This window comes from Sorghum bicolor, chromosome 1 (genome assembly GCF_000003195.3).
Source record: "Sorghum bicolor cultivar BTx623 chromosome 1, Sorghum_bicolor_NCBIv3, whole genome shotgun sequence".
Lineage (NCBI taxonomy): Eukaryota > Viridiplantae > Streptophyta > Magnoliopsida > Poales > Poaceae > Sorghum > Sorghum bicolor.
This window is the reverse complement of record NC_012870.2, coordinates 56,238,595-56,263,803: the sequence shown is the minus strand read 5'-3', so window position 1 is coordinate 56,263,803 and position 25,209 is coordinate 56,238,595. Positions and strand designations below refer to the sequence as shown.

Sequence of the window (25,209 nt, the reverse complement as noted above, 5' to 3'; positions counted from 1 at the left end):
GCAAGTCACCGCCGTTTCTGTGAATCGCGGCCTCCCGGTCCGCCAGTCTACGAAGTCGCAGTTCGCCAGAGATCTGTCTTGCGCCAGTAGTCCACGAAGTCGCAGGTCGCAGAGTTCATGTCGCGCGGGAAAGAAGAGTTCGCGCGGGGAAGAGGAGTCATTGCGGGAAACTACCGCAGCGCGTGGGGAGGTCGCACACGACAAGAAGTCCAGGAAACTCGGGATATCAAATTTGCCAAGCCATTGTGCTTATGCAAAAATGCCAAGTTTGGTCCATCAAATGCTAAGTTTGCCAAAATGCATAAGTCAAATGCATAACTATTGGAGAGCAATTTTTAAGGTTTTTGGCAAATTTCTAGAATACATAGTCCAATTGCATAACTGTTGGAGATGCTCTTAGAAATGATATCTTTGTTTGAGAGGAAAGCCCCTACTGTCGGTAGCTATATAAAGAAAATGTGAAGGCATTGTACAAATACGAAGGATAAAAAGTTAACAAAAAGGAGAGAAGACCTGGACATAGAGAGACAATTAGGAAAGATATCCCAGCCATGTCAGAAGATAGGGGTGCAAAGGGGTAACCTTTAGATGCACCTCCAAATCTCTTTAGTTCAAATATTTGTACTACTTTTTAATTTTTTTGGAGAAGTAGTATAAATATTTGAACTAAAGAGGTTTAGAGGTGCACCTAATCATCACTCATTTGAACCCCTATGAGAAGATATGTTGGGTCTCTTTTTTTAAAAAATGGGTCCATTCTGTTGCTTCCAAATTTTCCATGCTACTATTATAAAAAAATCCCCATAAATGAAGAAAGGTAACTGTAAATATTTTTTTTCCAGCTTGCATCAATCATGATGAGAAAAGGTAGAGGCATGATCTAGGTGAGACCAACCACATGCCAACAGGCCTACTGAATTGACATCCAAAGAAGAGATGCAACACTGTTTCTTTCATATTTTGTGTGGCTCGGCCTTGTTTAGTTCTCAAAAAGTTTTCAAAATTTTTTAGATTTTCCGTCACATCGAATCTTGTGGCACATGCATAGAGTATTAAATATATTGCGCAGTTTGTCTGTACATATATATACTCAAATGTGTGATAGGATGGCACAGAGATGCGGCGGAACTTATTTGTGGATTTACTAGCGCACGAAAGAAATGGATATCAGAGATTTCTTCCTACCGATATTAAACATTATCTTGGTCGTATCACGGAAAAAGTCTATAAAGTAGAATTTGTGAGCCTATAACGTCGTGCTCTCCGTGACCGTGTTTGATTTCATGAACTTTGTTTCTTTAAGTTATATGTAACTTTATTTGGTATTTAAGTTTTATTATAATATTATTATTTTATTGTGCGATCTATATATTTTAAATAAAAAATGTTAGCTATCCCGTAGCAACGCACGGACACGCTACCTAGTTAAGTAAGAAAAATAAAGAATTTTAAAAGTCTAGAGAGGAGAGAGAGGTGGATTAACCGGTTTAGAGTTTAGCGAGGAAAAACAGACTTAGGACGTGCTCTTGTTGGGCCGAGGCCCATCGCGTAGGGAGGGGAAGATCGTGGGAGCTGGCCATCGTTTGGATCACTGCAGAAGGGTTGGATGCGCTGACACAAAAGGACCCCGACGTGACGATTCTGGTTCCGGTTCGCATCCTCCAGATGGAAATCCCACGCTCGATCTTTCGTCTCCTCGGACGCGCCACTTCTCTTGCCCCAGTGCGCCGCCTCTCCCATCCCTCGCGACGTCTCCTCCCCTACAGGGGCTCCCCTCCGCCTCGCGGGTGCCCAGCAGCGCTGGTGCGACGAGGCGCTCGAGTCATGGCGGCGGCACCCTATCCGCCTGTTCGTCGTCTACCACGGTATGTCTTCCTGTTCCAACCCAAAAGCTTGCGCCTTCGGTCTGTTTCTAAAATTTTGCACCAGGATAGCGACCAACTTTAATTTTCAAGTCTTGTCCGGCAAATGACCAACCCTATGCATGCCTCCAATGATATGTATGGCAGGATTTCCCCAGGTAAGCGCCTTCTCGCCACCGGAGGCATGAATAATGAAGGTACTAGGAGTCCAATCAAGGAGTTCAGTGCTTGTTATGGCGATGGTTGTTTTGCGAATGGTGAACAAGATGGACGGCAAATTGAGGATGCCATTCATGGTGATCGTGATGCTAGCAGGACAATTATGGATGCCACTGATGGCGAACAAGATCTATGTGAGGCACTAGCTGATGGTGAGGAGGATTTGACGGAGGCAACAGAGGATGTAAGTGATGGTGAGGAGGATTTGACGGAGGCAACAGAGGATGTAAGTGCTGGTGAGGTTAGTGATGATCAAGAAAGGTGCACACAAGACATCTCTACTTGTTACCCGTGCGACTGTGTTGCCAATCTGAGGCTACTTGCGTCCAGCAGCCACCGCGATGGTTCCATATACACAGGCTGTCGTTATTGGCAAAAGCATTTTCGTATCGCTGACCGTAGCGAAGGTAAGTGATCAACATCTCTTTTTCTATTTTCTATCTATTTTATTTACGACATTTGCTAAGCTATAGGATCAACTATATATGCCTCCATTCACGAGGGCATGTTGACGCTAATCCTCACCTACCCCACCTTGACATGTTGATGCTAGCACTACAAGCCGGTTAGCGTTCCCACCACCCTTGTTATCCACAGCTCCTCGTATTGTGCCCTCGACTGCTACTTTCGTGTGACCCATCTTGCAGCGACAATGCCTCCATTCACGAGGGCATTCCTTTCCTTGGAGCCATGTTCACATACCTCTGGGAAAGGAAACATGTTCCTAGCCTCTTTGTTTCCCATTGAAAAAATGTTTTGTACCGAGATCGGCTATCACACAAGGTCTAATCAGGTCAGTACATAAGGTATAATCTAGTTTAGAGATATGTGCATGAGTACAGGTGGTGTTTGAGGATATGAGTCTTAGAGTTGTACGTGCAAAAATAAAAAGATCTAATACAAGGATGACTTCGAGATTCAGGATCAGCAAATATTCAGAACCTCTGGTTTTGGTTTTGTAAGCTGCTCTGAATCAAAAATACTGAACATTGGTTTGGAAAACTGGCTGGGTCTCCCGTGCCCCCCATAGCGATAGCGCCGCTGCCCGCAATGTTTCCATCTAGCGTCCACCAGCTGCCACCCCAAGCCTCCACATGATAGATCTAGGTACTCCAACCCCACATCCACCATAGCCCAACAAGCACCACTCTACCCCACCCGCGGCGTCACCTCTGTGGCTGCGGCTTTTGTCCATCGTCGTTGTTCTTGCCGTGCCCGACCCCAGCCTCCTTGCTGCCAATTGTGAAGTGTGTTCGCTCCTGCTCCTAGATTCGATTGACGCCCCTCCAAAATCTGAGCATACTTGTGTTGCTAATGGAAAGGGTTCAGAGGAATAGCAACCTATGCAGATGAAGCTCTGGTGGTGGAAAGAGGATCCCAGAGGTTGAGAGCATCCAAGCAAACCACCCACCTCCGAATCTCGTGAGTTGCGTTGCAATGAATTCATGGTAAGAATGTGAGGTAAATGCCTTAGCTGCCCGGGTCACGACCATTTGGCCTCTTGCAGTGACCCCCTCAAGTGCGCCAAATGCGGCGTCAACAACTAGAAAGTGCTCCGCTGCCCAAAGCTTCAGAACCACAACCACCGCCACCGCTACAGCTGGACAGCGCCAACTTCCCCCCCGCTCTCGACAAGAGCTTTGTCACAGTCGCCTTCTGGGACATGGATCGTGAGCTTGCCCATCTCACCTTGTCGGCTGTTCTGGTGCTGGTTGGGTGGGATAGAACCAAAGTCTGGGTGGACGTCATGGTGGAGGTGATCTGCACAGGGTTCTCCGTCCTACAGAAAAACCTCTCCGTCACCATGCACTGCCCCGAAGATTTCATCATCATCTTTAAGCATCGCCACGATCACGACGCCATCGTCGACTGCAGAAACTTCAACTTGGGTAACCTTGACGTCTGGCGTCATGCATGTGGGCTTGGACCATGTTGACATGAAGTTCCATGCCTGACGCCATCATCGACCACATAAACTTCAACTTGGGCAACCTTGACATCCGCGTCAGGCATGTGGAGTTGGGCCATGTTGACATAAAGTTCCATGCCCGCCTCTACCTGGAAGGTTTGCGTCTACACGCGTGGAGAAAAGAAATTGGAATCATGTTGGCAACCGACACTTGTGACCACTACGTCAAGCCTTCTTTGTTGTGCAAGGAAGACACCTGCACTGTCAACCTGTGGGCTTGGACCAAGAACCCCTCCAATATCCCGAAGGTAACATGGCTCATTATCACTGACCATGGCATGGATGTCTATGATGGTGTTGCTGCTCCATCTCAGAAGGGTGCCGACCATTGCTCACATTGGCCTCACATTCCTTGGTGATAATTCACCTCGACCTGTTGGAACACTTCTAGGAGAGGAAAGAACGCTCGCCTACCCAAAAGCTCATCTAGTGGCCGGGCGTCATCGATGGTGAGCGTCTTTGCGTGACCGGCATGACCCTATCTTGATGGGCGCTGTAATAGTAGGAGAGACGACGACAAAGACCGCAACTGTTGGGGTCGTCCGAGGATGTAAAGAAGACAAATGAAACTCAATTCTCTTTGTAAGCCTTTCTCGTGCGTCGTGGGACCTTGAGCAGGAACGCTTCAAGTCTTGTCGCTCTCATTACCACGACAGAGAGTACGTGGGCAGTCGCCAACATGGCACAGAACAAGGTGACAACAACCCTCTTTGCAGTTGGATGTAGAGGCCAAAGGCATCGTGGCTTGGTGTGAGGACCACCACATCGACTTCCCGCAAGCATCGTTCGGCCACAACGGTAATACAAAAATGTCTCCGCATCAGGACAGGAATCCCATGTTGTTGAACCTTAGCAGCCGGGGTACAGGAAACATGCCCCATGTTCCCGTTCCGAGAACTTCGTCTCGATTCGTGGAATGGGGACATGGTGAGACGCTGTCCTGATGAAATATGAAACATGACTCGCGAACACATGAACATCGAGTCCGCTCATCCATGGCGAGTAGAGGACATCCACAAAGTACGACGGGGAAGAAGACACACTTCATGCAACCTAAGACCGAGGCGGGTGTGGGGAAGAAGCACATGACCTCCCTCACGGTCATGGACTGCTCTCGCTGGCTGCTCGGAGCCTCGGACGCTAGCTGCCCGGAGGTTGAGGCCGTACGCCGCCGTACGCTGCCGCATTGATTCGAGGCCGCCCGGAGGCTGTGGCATTGCGGCCGTGCTCTTGTCAGCTAGTGTCGTGCTTGTGCTCTGGTCAGCTGTGCAGCAGCGGTGCTGGCTAGCTTCTAAGATGCGGCGGCGGCTACCTTCCGAGGAGGCTTGGTCACTTGGATGCGGCGAAGGGTGCCTAAGCTTGATGTGAGCTTAGGGTTCAGTAAGTGATGGACCATGGCCCATATAAAACAAAAAAACAACAAATAATGGGAAAAAAATGACGTGCTGGGGAGTTGAACTCAGAAAATACAACACAACTCTAACCTGCATGGACAAACCACCACACTCCCAAGACGTTGCGTTCACAGTTGGTATGCATTCTGCTAGTTAAAGGAATGAGTCGAAGCTGTATACCCCTTGCGTTCCATAGTTTCCGAGAATATCATACTACGTACAATGTTCCCGTACCACGTTTCCTACGTTACGGGAACTTGGCTGCTAAGTGTTGAACATGTTGCAGAAAGTTTCTTTGGGAGACTGACCACTCTTGACATCAACGGCTAACACCAAGCCTTGGATGTGGGGGCCCAAGAGTAGATGGTGATCTCATGTATCAAACTGTTCCACTTGGAGGGTGTGAACTCCGTGCCACACCTCGTTGCTGCCCCACACAAGCTGGAGAGTGCGGTAGACCGCGACAGGAGTCGGTTTCGGCCTAGCCATGTCTGTCGCTGGCACGCTCGCTCTGTGCCTCGGCCTCCCCCGCATGATGCAAACCCCATCGTGTGGGAGCACTGCAACCTGGCTGCGGCGCTCTATGCGACTTAGGGCAACCATGGAGACTGCTTGTTGCGGCCTGGTGAGTATACTAGGGTGGGAAGCCATGTGTGAAGATGCGCCTATATCTCGAAACTAGTCGTTGGCGCTGTCAGCGGAGTTATTTAGTGACATGCCGTTGAGCGCGGAGTAGAGACTAGATGGCATGGAACCCACGTCATGTTTTGGCGGTGGTGCGGCTAGCGCCATTAGGGTCGAATGGGGATGAACACCGGGCTAGGGTGTGAGGACACTTGAGTGCCGGGCGTTGAGTGGCCACACCCGAACCATCCCTTGCCACGGGTTGTAGGGGGAGGCCCACTGCAGAAGTGGAGTAGGGATGGAGGTGCCGCCAGGCACGGACTAGCGCTGACGGTTGTCCGCCGCCTTGCGCTTCTTGGTGGTCACCACCACTAGAGCCAGAGGCCGTAGGGTTTGTCAGGTGGCGGTGTAGGGGCCAGTGTAGACTTGGCGGTGGAGGTGTCATGGGCCGCAAGGAGAGCTGTCTGGGCCTCCATCTGCAGGCAGTGCTTGATGCATTGCTCTTCCTGTAGCAGGTATGACTTGGTGTAGTGGAACGCTGGCGATGGCGTCATGGTTCAGAGCACGGTGATGGCCTGACTGAATTTATTGTTCAGCCCACGAAGAGTGTTGATGACGAGCGCCGGGTCGGAGACGGCGGCGTCGCAGTCGTAGAGGGTGTTGGCAAAGCGCTTGAGACAGCCGCAATATTTGCCAGCAGACATGTCGCCCTGGAACAAGCTGTGAAACTCCTGTTGGTCATAGACATGCGCTGAAGACTGTTGTTGTGGAACTGACCGGTGATGGCAGTCCAGGTGTAGGCAGAGCCGCACGGCTTGTAGACATCACTCCAAATGTCCTTGGACACCGTAGAGTAGAGCCATGAGGCGATGCACAAATCCACCTGCAGCCACTTAGGGTTGTCGATCATGGCGGCCGCATCAATGATGCCATCGATGTTGTTGACGAGGCCGAACTTCTGAAGGTGAGGTCGAAAAAGGATCTACATTGGAGGTAGTTCCCTTCATCTGTGTTGAGGATGACCGGAATGTTGCTAAGAATGTTGATGAGGCCGGGGGAGGGATGGGTTTGGCATGTGTGGCAAAGGTACCCTGGTGCTGTCGGAGGAGACCAAACCAGTGGGACACGCCATGGCCAAGAAAGCGGAAGGACAAGAGGATCAAAAGAAGGCTGATACCATGCAGCTGTGATGAACTGGAGAAACACCACACACTTCCATTACATTCAGTAGAGGTTTAATATAGATCAACCGGAGCTCATCCCACTAACAGCTGATCCTACAAACTAGGCCTCGTGGGAGAGAAAGAGCCGGTACAGAAGCCGTTACAACAGATAGGACAAATTCCTGAAGAAGCTATCCTGTACTATGTCGCTGACACCATGCAATCCTCCCCATATTTGCCATGAATCAACCTTCGACGTTCCTACATGGATGCTAGCCATGTAGTCATCAGGTAGGTGAGAAATGGTCTTGAAAATTTATGTAAATATTATGGGATGTAGGATATGATGCAGTGTGTCAGCCATATAAAATAAATTGTGTTGGGGGAAGTTAAGTCAAACAGAAAATAAATACACCCTCCAAATATTTTAACTGATTATCCAAACAGCTCAATAACTCCAGTGAGTAAAATGGACTTTATTCTTCCTTACTTTTCATTATACCTATCCATTTTTAGTTCCCCATTCCAACTTATCATGTATCCTTTTTTAAGTTTCATTCGAAAAACCCAACAATGGATTTGAGAACCCTGAAGCATTGTATAGACCATGTTACATGTGGCAAGTTTTCTCATTAAAGTTGGTTAAACTTCCCGTGGATGATGGCCCTGTGGAATTATATGGATACATTGCGGCTCGTGATCATGTGGATTCATTACTTAACTATATTGTCAATATTAGCAGGGATGATCCCATCACCGTGGACCAGGTGCGATACTGTACCTACAATTATTTCAGATTACTTAATTCGTTTCACTGTATAAGTAAGGAAGGACTACTATGGTAGATGTATTGTTTTGACATTTGTTACTTTGAAGTGAAGAACTACTAAACAATGACAATTTTGTAGGGTTCCTTCATTCCAATGACTGGCCCTAAGAGAGGGATTGATTTGTCTGAAACCGTTCTAATTGAATATGACATGAGGATTAAGACCGGAGATAGAGAAGAAGATGATCAACAACTGATTGATGGTGCATCACTCAAGGACCCACTGCTCTCCTACTTTGAGCCATTCACATGTCGCATACATGGAAATAATAGTGCGGTTGACATGACTGATGTGTATGTTCGCTGCGCGGTGGATGCGACAGTGGAAGTTATCGTGTCCGAAGTGAAGAGTAGTTTCGACTTGTGTGTCAGCTGTTATACCGGTGGGTTATATGAGGAGATTCGGCTCTTTGATGGTGTGATTGGTGAGTCACATGTCTTGAGGAGGCATGTGATTGCTGTTACAGAATACGGGTGTTTGGATTTGAAGTTGAAGGTAGGGTCAGGGTCTTGTTTTTCTGAAGAACATTGCTGTTCCTTCAAAGTGATGGACGATGGATATGCCAGTCGGCAAATAAAGACCGAGTGCGCCTCAATCTTTGTGAAGGTGATTTGGCCGGCTGCTACTCTCAATGTGTAGGTTTTTTTGCGTGTGTGCGCGCTTGTGTGGGGTGGGGGGTTAACAGAGACTGCTGTGATGAATCAGTCTGATCTTGTTTTTTCAACTGATCTGTCCTTTGTTTGTCTCAACGTACCGGAGATTAGATGGTTACCTACATTTCTTTTTGTCAGAGTTGCTTTTCTATTCAGATGTTACACTCATTTCGAATAGGTTCCGTTGTCTTTGCCCGCACCACAGTCCATACCACATTGTGCATTGTTGCAGCAGCAGCAGACCCAGATTTCAGTTTATGATGATTGTGACTTTTTTCCTTGAAAAAAGCAGGAGAGTTAAGCTTCATTATTATATTAAGTAGAAGACACGGGCAGATGAATCAAAATAAAAATAAAAAAAGAAGACACGGGGCAGATGCCCTTATACACACACTAACACCAGACCCAAAAATTCAGATTACATACGCGTTCGTGAACTAGGAAGAGATTGCAGCATGGGAGGGGCCCCATCAAGAAGGATAACCCTCGGGCCTATGATGATGAGCCTTTGGATACTCCCTCCGTCCACGAAAAAATCAATTCCTAGGATCCGTGCCGGTCAAACTTTTTAAAGTTTGACTAACTTTATAGAAAAGAGTAACAACATCTATAATATAAAATGCACATTATATGAAAATATATTCTATGATGAATCTAATAATACTAATTTGATACTATAAATCTTAGCATTTTTTTCTAGAAATTTGGTCAAAGTTTAAAAAATTTGACTTAGGACAACTCTAGAAATTGACTCTTTCGTGGACGGAGGGAGTATATACTAAGAAATTGTGGTTCTATCAATTGTTTGGTTCCATTTCAGTTCTTCGCCTCCTTTTTCTTTTTCTTTTTCTTTTTCTTTTTTCGCTTCTGCTTAGACCTGGTCTACCCATTTCCTCCATCGAGCAAGCCAGTGCCTCCCATGCGAAGAGTACAACAGCTGAATTTCTTATATACAGTACTCTACTCCCTACGTATTTTATGTTAGATATTTAGGCAATTTTCAATTTATTTCAATCTGAAGAAATAACAACATCATGATGATGACAAAGAAAATAAATAAGTTTAACATGACATCACATATGTTTATTTGAATAACATATATAAACATGATCAAAGACATTAAGCCATGACATACGGATCATACCAGGAAGAACATATAGCATGTAGTGACATCAACATGATCAAAAGCATCAAAAATATATAACCGTGATATATAAAGCATACCAGGAAGAATACATGTCATCCTGAATATAAACAAAGCATGATTTGGGACATCATATACATGGTTACAGATATATGAAGTACTAACATGTTGAAGAGTATATAACCATAACATATTATGCATAACAGAAAGAAAAACAAAAGAAGCATGTCAGAAATAAGATAAGAGTTTAGATTATACCCAGAAAAAGTATCCACAAGCATTTTGCCCGCTAACAGGTAAGATTGGCAGTGCTCGACTGTTGGCCTGTGCCAGGCAGTGGGCACAGACCCTTGTTCCAACTTGTCTCAGATCTAGTTAGATAGGGTTCTTTGACTGCTCTGTCAGATATGCATCGACTGAGTCGTCTCATATGCTTACACTAGATCAACGGGTAGAGATGCTTCAGACTTCTACCCACCTGGTTGAGACCCTCTACTTTCTACTTATTTACTAAGATGTTTCTAGAACAGAGAGGAAAATCCAAAGCCTTATACAAAAGAAACAATGAAGAATAGAAACGAGAGTGAAATACAAGAACATCTTATTAGCTCTTAGAACGAAATAACACACTTGACCTTTAGGTACGAAATAACACACTTTAGGTACGATGAAATGACATAACACGAGCGTTTGAAGCGGAAGCGCTTGCGGTAGCATCTTCTCCTACAGTTAGGTGATGCCGCCAGGAAAAAGATGATGAGCAGTCGCTTGATCGCTCCGCAAAAACCTAATTGCCCGCACATCCTGAGCAGGACTATCAGGTGAAAATGGTTCCGGAGGCACCTGCTCTCCCACAACTCCATGCACGCTGAAGGAGGGTTATGGTGTTGTGTTTCGAGTTAGGAAAGAAGGTAGTAATGGGAGAAGCCTTTTATTCCCATAGCCAGAGGAGGACGAAAGCTAGAGAGATCATGGGACGAGGAGGCGAAAGGATGGGAATTGATAGGATTGAATAACAACTCATATCCTACATAATGCAAGAGTTTAGTAACTCCCACAATCACAGGAACTAAGTGGCAAAACCAATCCATGCCATGCTCAGCCACCGCCGCCGCCACATGCTTGCCTGCTGGCCGGCGTCGCTATGCCCATGCCCAAGGCCTGGCCCGGCCCAACCACTAGCGATGGTGGCGTGCGCGCGCATGGCACACTCTTATCTTTTTCTCAGCTTCTCAATATAGATGGCTAATTTCTAACCATATAAGTTGAGTCAATATCTAGTCGAAATTCCGTATATGATATCAAGATCTTTTACTACCAATATATTACATACCATAGAGTTTATTGCTTTATTAAATTTATAATGGCCCACGCCCATAATAAATGATCCAATCCCCACCAAATTCTATGGTTAGTAATAATATTATTTTAGAACCACACTTCTTTGATATACCAGTGTTTGGATAGAGACTGTTAAGTTGAACATCCATCTAGAACAAAAGTTTCACCCAGTCACCACTGAACAACGGACTATGCCTTGAATTGACAGTTTTGTATGAAGTGAGATCAACAAGAGTCCTTTGCTGGCACTAGGCTGCAGAAATCATCCCCTCTATTGGAGCTTATAAGTAATACTTTTGTGTCTTTCATGATTATTTAGAGATTATCTAAATCTCATATACTGTGATCAGCAATCTGACTATCAATGCACTTTCTATCACATTACATGATAAACCTTTTGTAAATTGATCTGCCAGATTATTGGATGTATGAACAAGTCCAATACAATTACTCTGGGGTTTCTCAATTTTCTAACAAATTTGAGTCTTCTCTTAACATGCCTTGTGGATTTCATGTTATCCCTAGAACAGTTAACCTTAGTAATCACAGTTTGGTTATCGCAGTTCATAGAAATAGCCGGTATCGCTTTTTCAACTATAGGTAAATCCATCAGAAGGTCACGAAGCCACTCGGCCTCAGTCCGAATAGTGTCTAATACAATGAGTTTTGCTTCCATTGTAGAGTTTGTTAAGATAGTATGCTTGCAAAACTTCTAGAAAACAGTGCCGCCTCCAAGCAAGAACACATATCCACTTGTGGCATAAAGCTCATCATCATTAGAGATCCAGTTGGCATCACAATAGCCTTGTAACACTTTTGGGTGTCTAGAATAATGAATACCATAGCTCATGGTTCCTTTTAGATAGCGCATCACTCTGTCAAGAGCACAGTAATGATTATCTCCCGGGTTTGACACAAACCGGCTTAGCTTGCACACAACATATGAGATGTCAAGCTTTGTTGCACTAGCAAGGTACATGAGCGAACCAATGATCTAGGAGTATCTCAGTTGATCCCTTGCTATTCTTTGATTTTTCCTCAATAGCACACTAGGGTCATAAGTTGTGGGAGCAGGATCATTTCCACTAAAGCCAAAGCGACTCAATACCTTTTCCACATAATGTGATTGTAACAAAGTTACCCCACCATCACTTTCTATTAAATGCTTAATGTTTATAATGACATCGACTCCTCCCAAATCCTTCATTTCAAATATGTTTGATAAGAATTTCTTCACCTCCTCAATCACTTTGAGGCTAGATCAAAGATCAAAATGTCATCAACAAATAGGAACAAAATGACACATTCACCCCGACCATACCAATAATACACACATTTGTTAGCTTCGTTCACAACAAAGCCGACAAATATTAAAGTATTGTCGAACTTCTCATGCCACTGCTTAGGGGCTTTTTTTAGGCCATACAATGAGTTTAATAGCTTACAAACCTTGCTCTCTTGTCTATTTGCAGTAAATCCGGCTGACCCATATAGATCTCCTTCTCTAACTCTCCATTTAAGAAAGTTGTCTTAACATTCATTTAATGAATGATAAGACCATAAGAGGCTAGCAAGGAAATCAACATCTGAATTGTAGTCAATCGAGCGACCGATGAATAAGTATCAAAGAAGTCGTCACCCTCTTTTTAAGTATAACCCTTAGCTACAAGCCTTGCCTTGTACCTGTCAATAGTGCCATCAGGCCTAAACTTTTTCTTCAATGCCCATGTGTACCCTAGGCTTGCACCCATAACTTCCCAAGTTCCGTTAGACATGATAGAATCTATCTCACTCTGTACTGCTTCCTTCCACTGGTCAACATCTGGAGAGGAATATGCCTCTTTAATGATCATTGGTGCATCCTCCATAAGGTATGCTATATAGTCATCATCAAAAGATTTTGCAGCCCTCTATCTCTTGCTCTTTTGAGTGACTATAGTGTTATCCTCCTCTAGATTTTGCACATGGGGCTCAATACATCTATCGGAATAAAATTCTCATGCTAATGGAAAATTATAGATTCATGATTAGTTTCGCTAGGTGTAGTTTTCATAGGAATTCATTCTCAAAAAATGTTACGTCTCTAGACTTTATTATTGTACCAACATGCATGTCAGTTATTTCAGAACTTATAATTAAGAACCTATATCCAATGCTCTGAATAGCATAACCAAGGAACATAGTCAATAATTTTAGGCCCAAGTTTCCGCTTCTTGTTAATTAACACATTCACTTTAGCCAAACAACCCCAAGTGCGTAAGTATGAGAGATTTATGATGGATTATGAGGACGCTACGCTAGCTAGGAAACAAAAATTTCGACCTCATAAAACAGGATCAACTGCAAGTTATAGATAACGGGATTACCACTAGACGTGCAGGTGCAGTGGAAGCGACTCGATGTAGTCGTGCGTGTAGTAGCAGTGCTATGTAGTTGTGTGGTCATCCACCACGCCAATCCCTCTCCCACGCTTCGTCCTTGTGCTCTAGATGCAGCACCTCCAAGGTATCCCATATGTGCAGGGAAGAAGCGTTGCGCCTCCAGACTACTAGGTCCGCGAGGAGTAATAGGCGCGAGCATGGGTGAGTGGCGGCAGCTGCCTAATGGCGTGGGATTAACCCTGGCCGCACCCCCTCCCTCTCTTATATAGGCATCCTCCAATCAACCCCGAGTCGGAGGCCCAATTAGAAACCCTAAGCCTTGTCTAATTCGGGTCCAACCCGAATTAAGCTTCTAGCCCCTGTTGACGGTCCTTAATACCAAATTTAATCATCAAATAAATAAAGAAAAGGATCCAAAAGCAACCAACACCCAAACTTAGGGTTTTATCTGACAGAATTCCATGAGTTTTAGTGTTTGTCTATTTCTGCAGGGGGTTATCAGGAAATATGGAAGAAAGGCCCACACGTCGGGTTTACATAGAGATATTAACGTGTGCGGCAATTTTCTATCATCTAGAAGACTCTAGAAGCCATGGGAACGAACGGGAGACCGAGCGAGCCCGGGGTAGGGCGCCCGCCCTACCTTGGCGGCCAATCAGTGCCCGCCTCGTGGATTATGCTCCACCGACCTAAAGGATTAAGGAAAACCATGCGATTAAGGTCGGTTTGTTTCGACGGCCCACGTTCATTTGGAGGGGCTATATAAGCAGGCCCCCTGGTCCCTGGAGGAGGCATTCTCATTCTCAAACCCTAATTCATTCATTCATTCATTCATCCAAGGAGGAGAGTCTCTGATCAAGCCCTATAGCCACCACATCAACTAGATCTCTAGTTTAGCATAGCTACATAGGATTAGAACTAAGGAGTCAATCTTCGATTGGTTTCTAGATCTGTTAAGAGGATTCTTGGTAATTCCTCTACTGTTCTTCATTTGTTCATTATTGTTCTTTAATATTATGAATATGACTTTGTTCTATTTCAATATATTGATTATGACTTTGCTCTACTTATTTATATTTGTAATTATATCGTTCTTAGTTTATCATGGTTATATACTTGGCTTAGTTAGATTGGAATTATATACATGTTTAGGATCGTATAGCGTTTATCCATCAGGTCCATGGGTAAATGATAAGTATTGTGTAGGTGTGGTACCTATACTGTATTTATCTGCGATTGTGCCCTATATGCCGGATCGCGGGGTAGTTCGCGGTGGTGACAGCTCCATTGATTCTTATATAGTCCCCCTCCCGTGTATAGAGCAGGCAGAGCAACATTATTACAGGGGAGTGATTGCTATGTTTCTCATCTTCCTTGATAATATCACTATGCATGGGCGTAGTCCTGTCTCGCAATGATTGCCAAGTATAATTGCACTAACTATGATATGCTAGACTTTATAGTTAAGAATAACTTAGAAAATATTCTTGTAGTTCATCCTAGTTCCATGCTAATGACTTGCTAGAATATCTGTTGAGGTGCTTATCATTATCATATGTGGCTAGTTATGCTGATCAGATTAGTTATCTTTGTCACCATTCATATTTTATCTACATTTTATGTGACACACTACTAACTTTTATCCCTATTGCAACCATGTCCGCAACGGCAAGGTTTTGGTTGCAAAAGGGATGGTCTCGCAACCATTTTAAGTTTTGGTTGCGATAGATAGCAATATTGCCACCAAAATTGTCTCGTTGCAAAAAGTGTTAAGATCGTTGCGATAGGGAATTGCTATAGCAACGAAATACCGAATGGTTGCAAGACGTTATCCCTATTGCCACAAAGTGACTGGTGTTGCAGTGAGTTAAATTGGCGTTGCAATAGTAGATTGATATTGCAACAATTTTAATTAGTGGTTGCAAGAATATAGGCCTATATTGCCACGGTGAGCTTGGCGTTGCGGATATTTGTATGAGCATTGTAATACTAAAATGATGTTGCAACACTTTTATTTTTTAGTTGCAAGAATTTTATACTATTGCCACGATTTAAATTGTGTTGCGGGCAGTTTTATTGGCATTGCTTTATTTATGATTTGATCATACAATATTAAAGAAAAAAAAACACCTATGAGTAGGATTTGAACCCAAGACCTTAACGACAACACTAACTTGCTCTAAAACCTCTTTGAAATTATGTTGTTTGTCCACAGATGGTGCTATATTAACTAAATTTATATGTATATTATAAGCAGATCTAATTAATTAATTAATCAAGTCAACATCCTACCCAGCCCTATCTACACGCACGATCTTTGAGCCACGCCGTGCAAGGCGTCGCCCCTCGTGGACACCGTTGCCCCTCCGATACCTGCACTCACGTACAGTGCCATCGCCCTTGTGCACGCCGTGCTCGATCTCAATCGTGTGCTGCGTGCGGCCAGCCATTGCATTAGGTGCGTGCCCTTGTCTTCCTCGTTCCCCATGTCGTGAACCCCTACAGCGCTGCAGTGGCCATGGCCCCCTGTCCTGCTGGTACTAGGCGCCCTACATACCAATGGTGGCCAAGCTGGTGCCCTAGTTTGGCAGACGTCCTCCATCAAAGCACGTACTAGCATTATGATCAGCAACCATAGTCGTCAAGCAGAGCATCGATCATCAAGCAGTATGTCTATATATGTATGCTTTATGTATCTAATATATATATAGTGAGAGTATATTCAGTAGCTACAAAATAAGCTATTCTGTAGCCACTTCCATTTACGATAATTTTATATATTAATTTATGATAATATGTATACATATTTACGATAGTTGAATTACTATAACACATGGAGATATTTACCGTAACGTTATAGTGAACCACTTAGTAAGAAGTTACTATAATCTCGTAAATTAACATAATTATTATCATAACACAAATATTCTAGTGTCATGATCCCTCTAAATTAAAATGTTGCAGGAAATTCGATCTACTGAATTTGTACTATTGATTTAATGGCGGCACATAATGATGATCGGCAGTGTATGTCTATATATGTATATCTTCTTTCATTGCATAATAAAATTTTAAAACGTCTTCTAAATCTCATATCTAAAAGAATATTCAAACTTTATCAAATTATTTATGTGCATCTTTATTTTTGGTAGAATATTTGCAAAGCATTCATGGCACTAGAAAAAATGAAAATGAAAATGAAAAATCAGGAAAAAGGTTGTACCCTTGCAAGATTTGAATTGAACCTAAGACTCAAACATCGGCGAGCTATCTGGTAACCACCCCGCATTATCTTCATTTGATTGTGCATGATATATTTATTAATCGACCAATCATGCCTTGCTGGATAAAATATATTTTATCTCATTCATGTCAGATTGTGCATGATATGTTTTATTTAATATATAATCGACCAATGACCATGCCCTGCTGGATAAAATATATTTTATCAATCCAGCAATGGCGATGCCCTACTGGATAAAATAAAATGGCAAAAATGCAATGTTACACACATAGCCCACAATTGAATCGAACCTTGGCCTACCAAGGGAGTTAAGGAAAGCGAAGCTGAAGGACTCAGCCAGAAGGGACGTTATGTTTCAAAAGCGCATAAATTTGTAGTTGAATCACAATTGAGTGAACTTTGGACATCCCAGAAAAATGTCTCAAAAAGAAAAGTATTATAAAATGCTCGAACAATTGACAACATTTTAAAAATTATAAATTAACGACATTTTAAAAATTATAAATTGATGACATTTTTTTAAATGCCAATTCTTGCTTCTTGGTTCTTCTTTTATGTGTCTTGTTTTGTCTTCTATGTGTAATCTTCAATGGATAATGTTAATCACTAGGCCATGTAACTGCTGTTGATGATTACTGCAGACTGTCTATGTTATTTATGCACATTTTGATTTTTAGGTAAAATATTTTGCAAACCGTTATAAAAAAATATTTTGCAAACCATTCATTGCACTAGAAAAAAAACAGTGCTTTGTACGTTTCGAACATGCTACTGTTGGCATCAACCACTTTACCATTAGGCCGTTACGTACTTTATATCAAACCATGCAGAATACCCTTTATTTATTAACGTGTACCAATGGGCTTCTCTTTTCTGACCAAAATAGCCCCCTTTCTGCTGGATGAAATGGTAAAACCATGCACAATTTCGTATCTGACTGGAAGTGAGCAACTCTCGGACATTACCAAATGAAAAAGAAGTTTACCGTCCAATCAAAAAAAAGTTGACCAAGTATAAATTGATTATTTGAGGCCCTAGATGATTTTAAATAAAAATATTGTTAGCTACAAAAATTTATATTTTTTTTCGAGATCTATAACTCTAATTTTGATAGTTTTTCTCACAGGTCGTTTATAAAATTTAAAATTTAAATTTAAGAAATTCAAACATCATTTTCCATGGTAAAATGATTTTAAATAAAAAAGTTATCAACTATAAAGTTTTATAACTTTTCGAGATCTATGAATTTTGTTTTTGTTGTTTGTCCATCCGAGGTCGTTTCAAAGTTTTAAATTTTAAAATTTTAGAAATTCAAACGTAGTTTTCTTTGCCAAGATTATTTCAAATCAAAAAGTTGTTAATTTTAAAGTTTCATAACTTTTTGAGATCTATAACTTTTCTATTGATTATTTCTTCATCCTACATAGTGGAGTAACATTATTCACAAAATTTACATATCCCTTTTATAGTCTATAAAAGGGATATGTGAATATTGTGAATAATGTTACTACCACTATGTTGGATAAAGAAAATGACCAAAATAAAAGTTATACATCTTGATGAGTTCTACAACTTTTTTGTTTATAACTTTCTCGCAAAAATCATTTAGTGTTCCAAAATGATGTTTGAAGTTGCCATTTTTTGAAATTCAAAATTCAGATTGATAAAATATAGTCAAAAGATGGATAGAGTAATAGCTGTAAGAATATAATAAATTGATAGAGCATGATTTTAGAGATTTTTAGGAAAAAATCAAATTTGAAGTTAGTTTGAGCGAGAAAGACTAGTTTCAAGTTTTAGACAGAGATTAAAAAGAGAAATCAGAGTTCCTCAATAATTGAAAATTTTAATTTTAAATTTTATTTTGAGGCATTAAATTATTAAAAATAAAAAAAGTTATTAATAACAAAGTTTCATAACTTTTGGACATATACAGCTTTTAATTTGGTTATTTTTCCATCCAAGGCCATTTGGAAAAATTCATTTTTTATTGCTTAATTTTTATTATTCGGCGTTTATCCCCTACAAAGCTGAAATATTTTATAATTTAGAAGGAGAAAGTACAAATTATGTTACCTTATTATGTTGGCCATCTAGTTCATCTCGCCTCAAAATTTTGCTGGAATGTGATCCGTACTCTAAAATTAAAAGAATGCTAAATACGGTCACATAGACAGTCTTAGATTTATTTGTATACTCCCTTCGTCTTGAAATAAAGTACATTCTTGCATTTGAGAGTTGTCCCAAATATAGTGCATTCGGGGAACAAGAATATATTGTTTACATAAATAAAAATATGGGCGATGAAAGTAATTGAGTCCTTACCATATATTATATAAGAAAACATAGATTGTACCCTTTAATCATGTGGAATAGGATCAAATTTTAATAAATTAAGAAATTAAATGAGGGGTACATACGTCTATTGTCCACACTAATTTTATCTGGATGTTCTCCAGAAAAAAAGTAGAAAATTGATATGTACGTGTCTCACCTGTGTGCGCACTAATTAACCACCGGAATCAAGAGCCATGTCACAAGCAACTAAAATAGGAACCTTCCCTCCTATAACTGACTGAAATCATTTTTCCCACCAAATTTTCCCTCTCAGAATCTATCTATTGCAGAAAGTCTAAAACGATACGGTTACCGATCATATCCAATCATCTAGTAGAAAAAACAAGTCCTCCCTCGTTCCCTCCAAGTCTCCAACTGATTCATTTACCCTAAAATGACCGGTCGAGTCACAACCTATACTAAAGATAGGAACCTTCCCCCTAAAACTATGATGGAAAGTATTTCCCACCAAACTTTCCCTCCTAAATATCCATCTACCACAGAAAGTCAAAAGTCAGAGACGCTAGCAATTGCCTATCACGTAATATTCACGTTCAAATCGAATTGTCAAACCATGGTTTTGTCTAGGGGAAACTTGCATTTGTCATGCAAAAACAGCATGGTGCCATCACTTATACATCATGTATGCTAGCGGTGAGCTGAGCGCCGCCGCCACCCCGCGCGCCGGTGGCCACCCCGGCCCCGCCGCCCACCTCGCGCCAGTGCGCCGTCTGCTGGCTCCGCGTCGGCTGCCACCTCGGCACCGCCGCCCACTGACACCCTCGCGTCTGCTGCCACCCAGGCACCGCCGCCCGCTTCCCCATGGCACGCCACCGCTCCTCCTGGGCCGCCGAGGCCGAAGGTTCGGACTCCTTCGCCGCTGCCGTGGCTTCTCCGCTGCCGCCGCTGGCCGCTGCTGCTCACGCCTCCCTTGTGCTTCGGGCGAGCTCCCTCGACCCCGACGACGCGCCTTTCGTTGGTTCTCCCGGCTGCTCCGGGGGGAAAGTCTGCCTCACCGACTCGGAGGCCTCCCTGTCCGCTCCTGAGGACTCCCCCGCCCTTCGTGCGGACGGGGGTCCCTCGCGCCCGAGGGCACAGTGTCGGCGGCGTCGTCGTCCTCCGCGCAAAGGTGCCCAGCCGGGCCGCCACCTCCGGGCGCCAGGGTTGACTCCGGCACCTCGTCTGGCCTCCATCGTCGTGCACCCGCCGCGCATGTCTGTCATCCCGGATGCTGAGGGTTTTCGGGCAGTGCAGAGTCGCCGCCGCTGGCGTCGTGCCCCGACCCCGCCCCGTCCGGTGCCGGCACTTCTGGTGGTGGGTAAGTGCTTCAACTGCCTTTCGGAAAACCACGTCTGGGCTAACTGTGCAGGTCCGGCGCGCTGCTTCAACTGCCTCTAGGCTGGGCACCAGGCGCGGGACTGCCCGCTGCCGCCTAGGCCTGAGCGCTGCGTTGGGAAACGTAGTCGTTCGCCGGGTCTCCGACCTTTCCGGCGCGGCCGGCCGCGCAGGCGGCGCTCTGGGTCCAGGCGTGCCTCCGCGCGTCCCTCGTCGGCGGACACCGTCTCTGCGTGGTCCGTGTCCACTGGCCGCTCGACTTCCGTGCCGCCGATCTGTCGAGCGTCGTCGCCGGGGCCTGTCACTGCCGGTACGATAGCCGTGGAGGCAGCTGCCGGGGCTTCGGCTAGGAAGCATTCTGTCGCCTCGCGGAGCTTCGCAGGGGGTAGCCATGCTGCCGCTGCCGGTGACAGGGGCCCTGCAGACGTCGCCGGGCCGTCGGGAGCTGCCGGTCGTCAATCCGGACGCCCGCGTCCCCCTCTGCGCCTGGACAACCCGCCTCCGGTCTCTCCACGTTCCAGAGCTCGGAGCCCGCTCCTTGAGCTAGTCGTCGTGCCGCGTTCGCCGGCCATTCAAGCTGCAGAGGACGCCCTCTCCTGTGCGCTGCTCGCAATGGTGCTCGGGACGCGGCCTGCAGTCTCTCCGGCCATGCTATTGGAATATCTGCAAGCACATTTTGACATCCCGGAGGACGCCGTCTCCGTGCGGAGGACACGGCCTGACGACTTCATCGTTCGCTTCTCCTCCAGGGCTGACCTCGAACGGGTCCTCAGCTCCCCGGCGCCGCCGGCCGCCGCTTTCTCCCTGCGATGGAGGCGGTGGTCTCGTCTGATCTCGGCATCTGCGGGGGCGTTTCGCTACCATGCCCTTGTCGGCATGAAAGGCATACCATCGCATGCGCGCTCTGAGGAAGTTGCGCAGGCACTCCTCGGCTCCGCGGGCGTCAAGGTGGAGATCGCCGACCCCGACGCTGTTGCCGACCCCGATGACGAGCGTGAGCTCTTCGTCGCGACTTGGTGCGCCCACCCGGACCTCATCCCCGACGAGAAGATTCTGGCGATCCCGGAGCCAGAGGAGCCGCACGATGGTGGGCCGCCATTGTTTCGACAACCGCCGCAGCTCCCTTCCACGGTTTCACGCAGCTCCTCCACGCACGTTCCCTTGCATCGCCAGATCCCCCGCCACAGCTCCCTTCCATCGCAGACCCCGCGCGAATAGGCAAACCGCCGCTCACTCGCCGCCGCCAGTTCGCCGTCGGACGCAGGCCAGGTGCTCGGGTTAGCCCGTTCTCTGCGCGCGCTGCTGTTGGGGATCGACCAAGCTGTCGCCCGCTGTGCCGACCCCTGCGCCCGCGACCGCGACTCCGCCCGCTCGCCGCCGGCAGCACGACCAGGGTCCGCCACGACGCCGTCCCGGCCTCTACTTCATCGCTGACCGCAGTCGATGCTATTTTCGGCGTGCTCAATCGCGGCTGAGGGCGTCGTCACAGTCGGTTCCTCCACAACGTCCGGCTGCTCCTCTTCATCGACAGGCGCGCCACGCGGAAGCCCACACCAACATCACCATCGCCACGACTAGGAGGACCGTACCCCCATCTTCATCGTCCCCGAGTTCGGTGCCGCTGTTGCTGCTAGAACTGGCACCGGCAAGTTGGGCGACCCCGATCTACAGCCACCGTGGACGGGATCTATAACCACAGGTGCCATCGTCTCATACATCCCCAATCTACGCCGCTGTCGCCCATGCCCAACCCTTGATTTGCTCCCTACCCTTGCTCATGCACCTTTCTGAGCTCTCGAAGTCTTGAATCTACAGTGGAGGGAGATGCGAAGCAGCAGCTATCGGATGGCAAAGCAGAAGGGAGATGCGGACTAGGCGAGTAGCATCTCTGTGCAGGTAACTGACATTTGCTAATTTATTAGGAATGATACGTTGCAATTATGGACACCAATTGGAATGAGTAATTCCACAACACTGGACTTATTAGCTTGACATGCATAAAAACATATGTCTATTTGTTTGGCCAATTTTTAGCAGGCTAAAGTAGCTTGACATTGCTAATGTTATCTTGTTCATGGTTAGAATTGTTCTATTGGTTGATTCACAAGGTGAAATAGAAAAATGGAAATAAATAAATCTCTAAATTTATTGGTTGTTGCATTTCAGTCCTGATTTCTAATGGACAAATAATTGATTTATTATAGGAAGATTGTTGCACTATCTGGTTGTTCTTTAAACCAGTTTCATTCTAGCTAGGAACGAGTATAGAATTTTTATTTTGGGCAGAAACAACCGTGCGTCTTCTCTCATGTGAGTTGCAGGTCCATTCACGCTATAACTTTGGACCACTCTCTCTTGTATGATCTCCCAGTAGATCTCTCATTCATGGAGCACCCAGAAAGCCAGTTTCCCTCTCCTCTCATGTCATACATTGGTTAGGCTGGGACGTCACCGATCAGCTGCCGGTAAGCTACATCACACCCGTGTGCAGGTGCAAAGTGTATGTTGAATTCAGTTCATTCACATAATCTGGTTATTGATAAGTTGCTGCAAAATCATGTTGTTTGGCACATCTTTTGCTAAAGCTTTGAAAAACTTATACATGATTATAACCCATCATGTTGTTCATATGAAAATTTAACTTTGACCTCAACCTCCATTTATATATTAAGGACAAGCAACAATGTTTGCCATGAAGATGTACTGGCCTAATAAAGATTCGAAACCAGTTGTGTGAACGATCAATGTATTCAAGGGAACCGGAACTTCTGCTACTCATTCATGTAGGTAAAGTCATAATCCAGAGCCTCAAGCTCCAAATAGGGGAGAGTATGTATGATGCTCCATTTTAAACAAGAGCTATAGTTGAATTTTTTTTGCTGCTAACTGTTTGCTTGCATGTCATAATCACAGGGAGAAATTATTATTGTGGCTTAATACAACTAAAAATAGGATACTTTATTTGTTGCTCTGAATATTGTAACACTAGATATTTTCCTTGCTTAAGAATTACTACAAGAGTTTCATTGATTACCAGCTCCTGAATGCCGAAGTTCTCCCATTAGAGAGTAATAGGCTATCGGCATGGTAGCTTCCAAAAGTATCTATTTTAAAGGATGCTCACACGTCACTTCCAATTTGTTCTACTAAAATTTCTGTTTGTAGTGTGCAGTGGAGCAACTGTAAGCATGGAAATAGTTTGTTAGTATGAATGACCATGCACAACGAGGAACTTCCTACTGTTGTCTTTCATACTTACACATTTTTGCATTCTTTTCCTTTGATGATGACATCATCATTCACCATTTCTTTGGAAAATATAGGTTGTGATTTGGTAATTGATGTGCTCACCCATCAGTGCCTTGCTGCCTCAGGTTCACCCCTTCAAGTAACTGATCTCTAAATGTTTGTTGCTTATTTGAGATCACACAATTTTATTTATGGATTATGAATATCACATGCATAAAAGTAGATTGTTCAGAATGGTAATTAAGGTAGCAGCAGGAGTAGAAATTCTTACTACTTGTTTGCACAATGTCTATTCAGAAGATTCTTGTGATATTCATCTTAGTACTTGAGCCGCCTGCAGTCGAGTACATGGTGGGTGGAATGTTACACTTGACAGGAAGCATGTGTTTTTAAATTTGCTAGATTAAAATGGGTGGCGAAATGTTACACTTGACTGAAAGTATGTTCTAGGTTGGGACCATGAGCTTTGAACTAGAAAATAATTTTGGACTTTTTTGGGGCCCTTTTCTATGCTTAGTGTCTCGTGAAGTATTTCTTCCTTGTAAGATGGTTTGATTTTAGGTGCCCTTTCCTGTGCTTAGTGGCCCATTTATAGAAATTCTGAGTGATGCCCTCTCAAATTTGCATGTATGCAATAGCTGACGGAAATAAAAAGATAGGCAAACGAGCATGTTCCAAGTATAAATTTCTATAAATCAAGATAAGGTTTCCTCTTTGCATGGGTTCCTATTGTATGTACCAAACCATTTTATATTGAATAAGTTGATGATTTTTAATGTATTGTTCTTGGCCCAGTTCAGCTTACAAACTAACTTACTTGACCATGGTCCATGTATATGGTAGTGCATCTCAGTTTGCCTCATATAATGTATTAGTTTGCAGGTAGATCTAAAAAGTAAACAATTTAGGTGTTGATGAAAGATTTTTAATCATTGGCGTCTAAGAGGTGCTTATACTAACAAAGAGAATTACAAGATATGGTTGCAAGATGTTTGACCACACAAAGTGTTTAGATTACCTATGTTTGTACTCAATTGAGACCATGTTACACACAAGATATTTCTTTCATATGTTAGCTAGAAAATAGTCGTTTGGATTTTGAAACCCGTAGCAACGCACGCGCGTGCTGATGAACGGAAGACCTGGGCGTCGCATCGCTCATGCTCGAGGACTGCGCCAGGGCGACCCTCTCTCGCCCATGCTCTTCGTGCTCGTCATGGAAGTGCTGAACTCCCTCATCAGAGAGGCTGATCGTCGAGCAGCTCTGTCGCCACTCCCAGGCCGTGTCCGTGGTCTCCGTGCCTTGCTTTATGCAGATGATCTGGTCATTCTCATTGCTCCCACAGTCGAAGACCTGCGCTGTCTGCTGGAGATCCTAGAACTGTTTGCTGGTGCCTTGGGCCTCACCAGCAACCCGGCGAAGTGCATCGCTACTCCAATTTCATGTGATGAAGAGACTTTGGC

At 44.5% G+C, this 25,209-nt stretch overlaps 2 protein-coding genes across 2 annotated transcripts; both read left to right on the top strand.

The window, feature by feature from the left end:
* Positions 1,606 to 8,891, top strand: LOC8055601. Its single transcript, XM_002467400.2, has 4 exons — positions 1,606 to 1,865; positions 2,010 to 2,488; positions 7,784 to 7,998; positions 8,140 to 8,891. Exons 1-4 carry the CDS (start codon positions 1,666 to 1,668, stop codon positions 8,698 to 8,700), a joined length of 1,455 nt encoding a protein of 484 aa, XP_002467445.2. The 5' UTR covers positions 1,606 to 1,665; the 3' UTR covers positions 8,701 to 8,891.
* Positions 19,984 to 22,603, top strand: LOC8055600. Its single transcript, XM_002467399.2, has 3 exons — positions 19,984 to 20,475; positions 20,560 to 22,195; positions 22,312 to 22,603. Exons 1-2 carry the CDS (start codon positions 19,984 to 19,986, stop codon positions 21,712 to 21,714), a joined length of 1,647 nt encoding a protein of 548 aa, XP_002467444.1. The 3' UTR covers positions 21,715 to 22,195; positions 22,312 to 22,603.